Below are 11334 nucleotides of genomic sequence, written 5' to 3' on the forward strand. Positions count from 1 at the left end.
CCTGATGGATTGCAAATGGTTTAAATCCTCTGTTTTTGTCAATGAAAAAGGGGAACTTATTATTGATTGCAGTTTTGAAATGGTTATTGGATTCACAATGAAAATGCTAAATTTAATATAAAAGAGTAAATGTTTCATTATTTTTTAAGGATACAGGATTACAAATGGATTGCGAAAACCTTATATGGCTGCAAATTGCTAGACCTATTACTAAATTTTTCATTAACTACCTTCTTTTTTGAAATGAAAAGTGGTATGAAACGTTCAAGAATGGAGGAGACACATTCTGCGCAAAATTGATCGAAAGAGATGAGACACATTAGAAAAGGATTCCACTTTCCGCATCTGAATCATCTTTTCTCTTTTCCATGGATTTTAAAATCTACAGAAATTCTTTTATTATTGTCATTTTCAAAATTATTGTGAATTACCACTACTTTCTATCGTCTTCTTTATGAACTTCAGTAGCCTGGTTTTGGACCATAATGATCAAAACCTTGCAATCAGAAACCAAAGCTCGTCTTTTTGTTTGTTTTGCTGGATGACGGAGTGTATTAATCAAGAATCAAGAAGAAACAACAAAGAATTGGAAAATTTTAACACCAAAAGAAATGATATAATTGTATTAACTTATTAATATGAAGTGTTAAGTAGTACAATTAGAACCCTAGTATTCCCAATTTGCTCCCTTAAATCTCCATTCCTGCAATAACGAACCAATCTTCAAATTAATGCCAAAAATAATTCCCTTTCCGACCTCCAAAACGTTGCCCCAATTGATATTTTGATATATACCCCCCCAGCAACAATCATATATGCCCTCCATGGGAAAAAAATGTGCATCTTTCCGCACATTATATTCCCCCATTTGGTTGGCCTCTTCAATCAAATTCATGGATGGCGCCAAGGGCCTGAAAGTAATTTTTGTCCAAGCCCTTCTTGACATCTCTCGTTGTGATCATATTTTCAGCTTCATCAAGGTGAGGATGATTGTATAAAGGTTCTTCTAGTCATAATATCGCTTCTTGGATGCCAATGTTGCTACTGAGGTATAATTGTGTGGGGATTTCGCATTTGTGAGGACCCGAAACTGTATCTGTCTGTGTCAAAGTCAACGAACCGGTCAACGCTAACAAGGGTTCTAGCAAAAATGTTTGACTCTCGCTTTTTCTTTCCTTGTCTTTCTCCATCTCTTCTAGCAAAGCTTTACCCGTGCCAATACCTATTAGATCATGTAACAACATTCACATGTAAGTAACACCTTCCAAATCATGTTTGTAGTAACTGTGAAGATCTTTTCTTTTTTTTTTTCCCTCTTACCGGCAAGGTATCCACCATGGACATAGCCACTAAATCTTTCGCTTGTGTGTTCTCCGGTGAAGAATATCCGTCCCACCGGCGTCTGATGGCAACATAGAAAACAAACAAATTGTAGAACGTTTAGCATCTTAAATTATGTCAATACTTCTAGGCAAGCTTTTTGTGTTTTCTAAGGATGCTCAAGAGAGTCCAAGGAAACTTCCCCAATAGTAATATCACCAGATTAATGCCCATTTAAAATTTTGAATTAAGAAATGGTAGTGTGAGGCTTTAGGAATAAGGCAGTGACAACTTTAATTAGGGAATCATTTTCAGCAAACCAAATTGACCCGTTGCAATATTTAATTCATCCTAATGATGCCTTATCAAGGGGTGCAAGAAACAATAACACATATACATACACAAATATTTTTCAGGGATATGAGTAAGATTGTAAGTGAATAATAATTATAATAATAATAATAACAATAATAATAAAGAAATAAGAGGCGTAAATGAGATAGGGAAAAACCTTGATATCATGAAAATCTTGGTCATTGGTGATAATAGGATAGTTACTGTAGCTGCCACGCTGAAACCTGTTGTTGTACCAGCGAGGCACAAGTATATCAGTAGCATCAGGAATATCAGGCCCAAACATATTTCTAAGCACTTCCATGGCTTCTTTCAATGTCTCCCCATCAGGTTGAGCCTCCACACGCTTTGATTCACCGTTGGTCAACGTCACCACCAGGATATTTGACCCTGGATAAGCGTTTTCCATGTGCTGATCATGACATCAAATACAAATTTGACTATTTAGGCCAAGAAAGACGGCGAGGAGGTGAAGGAAAAGTACTCGTAATACTAAGATACGTCCTGTTTTCAGCCACCAAATCAAGTTTAAAAATGATCTCATCCGTTAAAAATTTGGCAGCTTTTGTTTCTCCAACCGATTTTCTACTTTTTTATCATCGAATGGCTGAAAGATACCGTAGTTCGAACAAAAATATTATAGAGAGGAATCCAATTCCGTGACGATATTAAAATAAGGTGTTATGCTAATCAATCTCTCATAATATTTTATGAGAGTCATAAATTAGGTATTAGCTTTTTACAGAATCCACATTGATCAACTAAACAACATTGGAAACCAAACAGACAAAGGAGATCCCACAATGTCTATGCAACAGGCCACGTGTGGCCATTAAATTAAATCAAATCTTTCACAGTAAAAACAAAACGATCAATTCAAAAGATCCAATACGTCTGAAATTTGATTATAATATAAGTGATTAAAGGAATAAAGAAATGAACAACAGCTGAGACAGATATGTATCCATATTTTCAACAAATATTGCCAGCTCTAAGATAGCGACACAAACATCAAATACATCATCAAAGGAAGAACTATACAAGACAAATAATGTAAAAAGTCTTTTAACACTACATGAGGGGGGAAAGAATTAGTTTTTTATTAACAAATTGAAAATGGAGGTCGATGCAAACCAACTGTGAAAAAACATAGGGCAGACAAGGTCGTAATCAAAATTTAAACAGAAAACCTTTCAAGGAAAAAAAAGGAGAAATAGTGCCAACTTTTACTCTCAACATTAATCTTTATATATATATATATATATATATATATATATATATATATATATCTATTTTATTTAGTAAATCAGCAGGTTTCATCAAGAAGTAAACGCTAATTTAATAAAATTGTACGCTTTCAAAATTAAAAGTGCATTAATTTGACACATTGCAAAGGTGCGCTAATTTAGTTAAAATCTCTAACTATCAAGTCTCTGAATTTAAGATCGAATCTTGCTTTCATTATGATTGGAAAGGGACGTTTAGGAGGAAAAGGAAGAATGAAGTAATCTTCAATTAAAGATCTGGTTAAATAAAACTATCAAAAACGTTTCGCATAAAGAACATATAGAAATTTCACAAAAAGAAGTGTAAAGTTCAGATAAATTTAGTAGGCAAAAACTATGGAAATAATAAGAAGGTAAATTACCAACCTGCCAAAAGGTATAGTAGCCTCTGCGCTCATGGGCATAAATGAAGAACTCTTTGCCGGGTCCACAAGGCCAGAACTTATAAGGAAACTTAAGAAAGATCTTTGTATACACCATCACATCACATTGTTGTATGGCCTCTGTTTTCCATCTCTGTTCCATTATTAAAAGAATAAGTTAATACAGTTTCATAAAATACAAATCTAACCCCAAAATAACTTTCAAATGACCCAATCTTTAATTGCTAGAGGCCGGAGACAGAAAATGAACGGGCGACAAGGGGAATTTTTCAGCTGGGGGCTATTTTCCCAACAGCATTATTTAAACCAGACAATTCTAATGACACAAATGTATCAGTGTTATCTAAATATTCCTCATTTTATCGCTGTGATTTAAATTGTACAATTGTGACCACGACTTGTAACTGATAGTAAATTCTAAAATGAAAAATAAAAGTGAGGAGAAGGGCATCCTTAGTTTCTCTCTCTTAAAAAAAAAGATGCTGCTTGGTCACCAACCAACAAATCAAGAAATGGGGCATCCCATAGTAATCCTGTGGGTTGGAATTCTAGAGATACAGCAATCCACAGGATTTGCACAAAACAACACCTCGAAAATCTTTCCCTGGCGTCAGCAGCCAGCATACACTTCTGTTGGGAATGAGACCTAGCTGTCTATGGATTCTGACTAGTGACTACAACCAAATGCATTCAATGTTGTGGGCCATACCCTCTCTCTATATCTATATAAACAAGTATGCAAGTTGAGATTGGAACTCCCACCTAGATGGACCCATATCCTAGGGAACCCAAGCTTTTAGCTTCCACCATATGTCGGACAAATTTATCAGAAAGTGTTGGACAATAACCAGAGTAAGAGGAAGCACATTGAACGGTAAAGATTCTCCAAATCAAATATAGATGTTATCTATTATTATATGTATGTAATTGCATAGTCATTCCAAAAGAGGAAGAAAATATATTAAAGACGACATAATAAAAATAAAAGGAAGATGAAACGTACGGGTAAGGATGGGTTGAAGGAAATGAGGTCGCTTTGGAGAACGCCAATGCTAACAGACAAAACAACGTAGTCAGCATCGTAGACAGAACCATCCTCCGTTATTACCGTAACGCCGTTTCTCGAGTGCTGTAATTCCCGAACAACCTGCCCCAAAATCATGCATGATCAGATCAAATCAGATCATAATATAAATGCTCCATTATCAAAGCGCTTGAGATGTGGGAGCCTAAGACAACCCCCCAAGCTAAGATTTTGAACAGTCAAAACATGAAAAAGTCAACAAAATTAGATTTAAACAAAAGGACAAAAAAAAATTTATTGGAGGGGAATATGCTCAGAATTTTTTATTGGACATAATGAATTGAATCATTAGTACAATACAAATATCCAAGTGGATACTATTTTTAAGCAGTCGGGAATTCTAAGAAAGGAAAATATCACTTATCATGGATAGGATACGGTCTGAATTACTTTCATTAAGTTTTATGATATGATGAAAATAACCCTATCAAATAATTCAAATATTAATAACTAATTTGATAGGGGGAAAAAAAGTGACAAGACTCCTATTTTCATGTTCCTCATATGAGCTGATATGACATCTCACCTCAACGGTTATTGTTCTCAAGTCATAATAGACAATGGACACTGCAGAACAAGGCAAATTGGGGACCTTTTGGGGTCCTACTTATTAATAAGTGGTAAAAGGCCTTTGAAAATAAATAAGGTGAGAGGAAAAAGACCGAAAAGGATAATGGCAATCCATGGTTCTATGATTGAAATCAAAGATATTGTTGGTAGGTCAAGGAATGGCTCTTTGTGGGGTCATGGACTCAAAAAGTGCTTATTTTCTTGTGAGCAACTGAATTACATGCGACAAAAAGGTCAAATGCCAAACCATTGGGATTGAATGTTGATTCTTATAGTTTCAAAACCAGAAATTATTACAACGGGTCAAGAAGCACAATTATCTCAACCAAAAACCAAGAAAGAAAAATCTTAGGAGAACTATGTATTTCAATATTACTAAAGTTAGCATAGAAGAGAAGTTCATGTTCTTTTACATTTAGAATTTATCGATACTCAAACCATATATTAATAGTGTGAAGGACTTTTTGACTCAATTCTGAAAATTACTCCTCACAAAAGTTGTCCAATATTCAAGTCAATAGCCACCTAGATGTTCAATCATTTTGCATCTAATTGTAGATTATGTCTGGTAGTTACACTTGATTCTAGAAAATTTGACAGATTACAAACAAACAAAACAAATTAAAAAGGAAGCGGTTGCCCGTGATATAAGATTAAAAAAATGGCAATTTTATAAGATATTAATCAACAACTCTTTGAATATAATCATGAATGAACCTAAAGCATAGAATCCAGGCCCTGTAGAATAAAAAAACAGAATTATTTTTGTTTAAAAACAATAACAACTAAAAAGTGGGTTGACCCCAGTAAAGGAAGGTGCCAAAGGGGGCGTTTTTTTCGCGATATTATAATCACGATTAAGGAAGCAAAATAATGGGGGAAGAAATAGAAAACGTCATTATCTATAAACTCCAAAAGTTGGGTCAATAAATCTCAACTCTATTTAAAAAACATATATATATGAAAGAAATGTCAACAGTACATGCATAACAGAAAAAGTAGGAGAGCTTTTCCCCTACTACTTTTCTTCTTCTTCTGCTTCTTCTTCTTCTTCTTCTGTATTTAACTCATCTACGTCCCTTTTTCTTTTTCTTCTTTTTCATTGTTATGATTGACTCATTTAAAAAAAACAAAAAAAAAAACAAAAAGATAAAATCATATGAAATTATTTGTGTACCTTATTGAGTTTGAGGCGGCTATCCAAGATTTTACCCCCGGAGGTGAAGAGGAAATCTTCAGCCATTTTGTAAAGCAAATGCTCATACCCTCTCTCATCTGCAACTAGAAATTCTCGCTCTCCAAAATCCACATAGGTCGATATGGGTTCAACCTCTGAAACAAAGGACATTCAAAAAGAAATATTTTTTAAAAGATTTTTTTTTTAATAATCATAAATTTGGACGCAGCTAACCCAATATAGAATGAATAAATGATATTTTTCCCCCCTCCGATTTTCTTAGCCCCCAAACAGAAAATGAGAAACCCACCTGCCATCTCGAAATCGTGAAGGATGAAGTCAATGGCGAGCTCTATTGGCGTTTTTGGCGCTCTGGGAAAAAAATCAATTTGAGAAGCAAGAAGTGGGAAGAGAGAGAGAGAGAGAGAGAGAGAGAGAGAGAGAGACATACGAAGGCGGTTCGGAGACTTTGTAGAGGTCGCGAGAACAAGGATTGGCCTCTTGGATTCTCAGCTGCTGAATTGCCGATTCCACCGCTCTCTTGTACGAGTCGGCGGCGATTCCACTCGGGAATATCTTCCCGCTGAAAAAACCACACAAACGATCCTGTTTCAATCCAATCCAAATCAAACAAACGATAAAAAAAATCTTCCGAAAAAAGAAAAATCGGACCTTCGATCGTAGATGTTGTAGCGAGCATTACTATAATCGGAGAAGCAGGTGCGGAGAGAGGATTTGGCGGCGAGATCCCAAACCGGATTGGACTCCTTGCCGCCGACGCCGGCGATCCACCCGGCGCCGAGCTCCACCGACACACCGCCGAAGTTCTCTTTCCGGATTCTCCCGCCGATGCGATCCGAAGCTTCTAGAATCAGCAAGTCCTCTATTCCCTTCTCCGCCAGCACTTTCGCTGCCGATATACCTACAGCACTCATCATGATCAAACAAAACGAAATCAGAAGAAAGAAAGAAAGAAAGAACCAGAGAAAGAAAACGGTTCGGAATTCTTGAAATTACAGACCGGAGACGCCGGCGCCGATGACGATGACGGAGGAGCGAGAGGGGGAATCCATGAAAATTACGGAGAAAGAGAGGAGAGAGAGAGCGAGGGGGAAGAGAGAGAGAGAGAGAGGTTTGCGCAAATGCGTATGGTTTTTTTAGCGAGAGATGCAGAAATAGCGGGAGTCTGTTTATATAGGTTTTTTCTTTCGGTCTTAGTCAGGTAGAGAGGTTAGAGAGAGAGAGAGAGAGAGATTTGGAGTTGTGCTTTTGCAAGTGTAAGCGTAAGCGAGTTTCGTTGTCCTTTCCCCTATCGCTCTCCGTCCTTGCTTATATTATTTCTTTATTTATTTTGACGGGTCTTGACGCTTGCATCTGACAATTGTGGACAAAACTAGATATGGGTATTGTGGTCTTTTCAAAAAGGGTCGATGTGAGAAGCAAGCTAGGGATGGCATAGAGGGGGTGGAACTGAATTTACGCTTTTCACCCTTCGGTATTTTGTGACTAATCTAATTATGTTTACAATTACTTTATTATTTGGTTCCTCTAAAGTGTGTTTGGCTAGATGAAGAGATGGAGGAAGAGAGATGCCCGATTTGTTGGAGAGAGGAGATCAAAGGAGCTGGATGAGAGGCTAATTTTCATTAAGGCTACGATTCGGATCATGGTTCGTTGTTCGATACAGTATTTTCTCTCACAAAAAACACACGTAAACTGAGAATGATTTTGAATCATAGTTCTGAATCTATGAACTAAACGTCTCATAAATTGAATCCTTCCATTAAGAAAAGGATTTATCCAACTCGTAAGCTAAACAATACGAAAAATTATAATAATCCTTTTTGTACTTTATATTCTCCATCCTCCAACTCTCTCTATCATTCTTATTTTACGTCTCTCGCATAGGAGCACAAGAACTTGTTTAGTAGAAAAAAAAAAAAAAACAAGGAATAGATGGAGAGTTGGGGGATTAAGGGAAACATTTAGGGACTTATAATTGTTTAGTAGGAGAAAAATAGGAGATAAGGTTGTATGAGGAAATTGATTTATATAGAGACCCCAAGTTTTAATCTCTCCAATACGAATATATTAGAAGAGAGATTTTCTACCAAACACCATAAGAGAGATCCTCTCTCTACTTCCTATTTTTCACACTCAGCTTATATGTTTTTTTTTTTTTTTAATTCATAGTTTTTTTTTTCTAGTACCAAACATAGTCTAATTAAGAGCTTGTTTGATAAGAGAATAAAAAATGAGAAAATAGGGAATAGTGGAATTAATGAAAATTTTTTTGGAGCCACAGTTATATAATATGAGAGAAAAGGTTAGATTAGACAATCTAACAAAACATAATAAGAGAAACATCAAACCCTTCATTTATATTTTCCTCACGTGGGTTATATAACCTTTTTTAGTTCCAATTTATTTTTTCTTAATTTCTTTATACTAAACACAAGGTTAAGATTGAATCACAATTGTTTAGGTTCCACTCATTTAGCTAGTTCAAATCATAATTTAAATTTTTGTTACAAAGTTTTCTCACAAAAAGTTAAATTCAACATTTTTCTATTATAATGTTTTCTCTCACATTAATTTACTTTTTAAATTAAATCCTCAAATCAAAGCAACGAACAATTTCTAAAGCATCAAATTTTATATAAACGCGTCAATTATCAATGAATTACAGGAAATTTTTTTATATGTATTAACTTAATATATGACTTCGTATTCATCATATATGAGTGCTAGCGTGAAGTTTTCGTAGCTTAGGGGATATTTGGTTAGAGGATTTAAACAATGATTTGAATCATGGTTCATGATTCGCTACAGTGTTTTCTCTCACAAAAAATACACGTAAATAAAAAATGGTTCTAATCACATGATTTTAATACATGAACCAAACATAGCTTAGTGGTCGTGCTTCTTTGTAACTTTTCTTTTATATTTTTTGAAAGTGAAAAGTTCATATTTCGTGGAGAGCAAGTTTGTCAAATTCGTCTAGATCTATTGCTTTTGAACGACGATTTGCAATAACTCAAGGGTGAAAAGGAAAAAAAAATCTGACTGTATGATGATGGTATTTAGAGAACAAATAAAATAGATAAATTAGTGAATATTTGACCCTAAAACCTAGGATCACTCAAATAAAAGCGACATTAGCTAATTAGTCGGAATACATTACCTAATTAAGTCGTTAAATAAAGATTTGATTTGCTTAACTCTTCGTCCCTTAATTAGGATAAGGGGGTAAAATGCTCAATCTAGTGCTTCGTTCATGGAAATCTTTAACTAAAGATAAAGATAAATAATAGTTAAGAATTGGATCCAAAGAAATCGAGGGTAGAGTTGTAAATTAACATACCATGGATTCACGGAGAATATAAACTCCGAGGATGTAGCTACATATAAACTCCGAGGATGTAGCTACAAATATAGGCCATTTTTTAATTACGATAATTAAGCACTAAAAAGGCATTAAACGTAAAGGGTATATTAGTCAACTTGGAGGGGTATTTAGGGAATTTCACACATTACTTTGAATTGAAGGGCAAGAAAGACAAGTTGGATTATTATCATTAGGGGCGGTTTGATCCCGTGTGGTCCATATCACAACGTGAAAGGCATTGATTATTGTTGAATAATGAATACCCGAGTCGGAAAGGGGTCATCCAATTGCAGTCAAAAACTTGATTAGGCTTTAAACCCAAAAGAAAAAAAAATTAAAAAGAAAAAGACAATAATAAGTGAACCTTAATTAATGTGTGCACCTGAGAGAATCTTGTGTGCACACGCGTGGAAGTCGTCTTACGTGACAGCGAATCTATAAATATATATATATATATATATATATATCCGTTTAGTTTGTTTATTTAAATTTTTAATTTGAATTAATATGTGATTTTATATAAGAGTTTTTTACTATAGTAAAAAAATTAAATGTGAATATTTTTAAAAAAAATTTACTATAATAAAACTCAAATTTTAAATTTAAATCGGTAAAATGAACAGAACTTTATTAATAGCCTTATTGGTATACTTATGTTTTTTTCTTTGAGAAAGCAGCTAGCCTTATTGGTAGAGCTGTCACATTTGTGATCACAGCTCAATCACGGCCATTTGCAGGTCTAGCTTTATTTTATATGTTTAATATTAATTTATATGTTAGTTTTGGTGGAAATATTTATTATAGTAGTAAATACAGGTTAAGCTCTCTCCATTATCTTAAAAAATTCAAGAGTAATATTATTCCCTAACAGGGCTATGATTCCAGTTTGGAAACAGAATGGCATGCATGCATGTATCCTGTTTGTTAATGCCATTTTTTTAATGGAATATTAAACATTGACGAATAAAACTTTAAAATTCGGAAAGGAAAATGGTGAACTCAATCTGAATAAGGGAATCTTTATGGTGGAGAAGTTATTTTATTTTATTGATAAGAACTATTATTTTTAATTATTAAGCTAATTTTATAATAGTGAGATATGTGCATGTGCTCATTAAAAATTTATGGCGCTCGACCCAAAAATGCTCTTATTGTATATCAAATTGCTAAAAAACTGATATAATGGTTAAAACACAATTTCCACTGATAGAGTAAAATAATTTTCTCCATTATAAATACACGCTCTAGACATTTTTTTTTTTTTTTTTTTATAAAAGTTACAACTTTGGCCAAGATAACAAATAGGGTTATTGACTTTGTTATTGAAAGAAGATGATTATCTATTGTTTAGTGGTGCAACAAATCAAAATGTTGATCTATGATTGAACGATGTATTATTGACCATTGAATTAAGTTGTTGTACAATCAAAGAGACATTTAGCATGTCTCGTTAGATAAATTGTATATGTAAAATCCATTTATAAGTATTGGTACCATAATATGTTTAGCTTTTTAAGTTACTATAAAAAAAAAAGTGCTAGCTTTTTTAACTTGGTTTGATTTTTCTGATTACAAATGTATTAACTTATCTCATTGCATCATTTGAGGAAAAGAGTACGTGAAACAACAAATTCTTTCTTTTCATGCATTCAACAAGATGGGGTAATTGATGTGAAAGAGTTTTCTTTTTAAGACAAAAACTCGGTAGGCCCGAAATATAAAAATTGTAGAAAAGACGACCATACTCGATCTGCTATATATATATATATATA

The 11334-nt window shown here is 34.1% G+C and overlaps 1 protein-coding gene across 1 annotated transcript; it reads right to left on the minus strand.

Annotated features, from left to right (window-relative positions):
- Positions 1-594: 594 nt before the first annotated feature.
- On the minus strand, positions 595-7464 carry LOC21388171 (polyamine oxidase 1). The gene is made up of 10 exons (XM_024166272.1): positions 7196-7464; positions 6847-7096; positions 6626-6757; positions 6485-6546; positions 6175-6329; positions 4347-4490; positions 3327-3476; positions 1832-2086; positions 1321-1402; positions 595-1222 (listed from the first exon to the last, which is right to left on the minus strand). Exons 1-10 carry the CDS (start codon positions 7245-7247, stop codon positions 1011-1013), a joined length of 1494 nt encoding a protein of 497 aa, XP_024022040.1. The 5' UTR covers positions 7248-7464; the 3' UTR covers positions 595-1010.
- Positions 7465-11334: the final 3870 nt, after the last annotated feature.

Source organism: Morus notabilis, unplaced genomic scaffold, assembly GCF_000414095.1.
Source record: "Morus notabilis unplaced genomic scaffold, ASM41409v2 Scaffold340, whole genome shotgun sequence".
Lineage (NCBI taxonomy): Eukaryota > Viridiplantae > Streptophyta > Magnoliopsida > Rosales > Moraceae > Morus > Morus notabilis.

What these genes read in the sequence shown, in the direction of transcription:
- LOC21388171 (XM_024166272.1), bottom strand. Translation starts at nt 7,247, where the DNA reads ATGGATTCCCCCTCTCGCTCCTCCGTCATCGTCATCGGCGCCGGCGTC. An exon ending in GCCGCCTCAAACTCAATAAG is followed by an intron (nt 4,491 to 6,174) that starts GTACACAAATAA and finishes ATTTTGGGGCAG; the next exon opens with GTTGTTCGGGAATTACAGCA. An exon ending in CCTTCAACCCATCCTTACCC is followed by an intron (nt 3,477 to 4,346) that starts GTACGTTTCATC and finishes ATAATGGAACAG; the next exon opens with AGATGGAAAACAGAGGCCAT.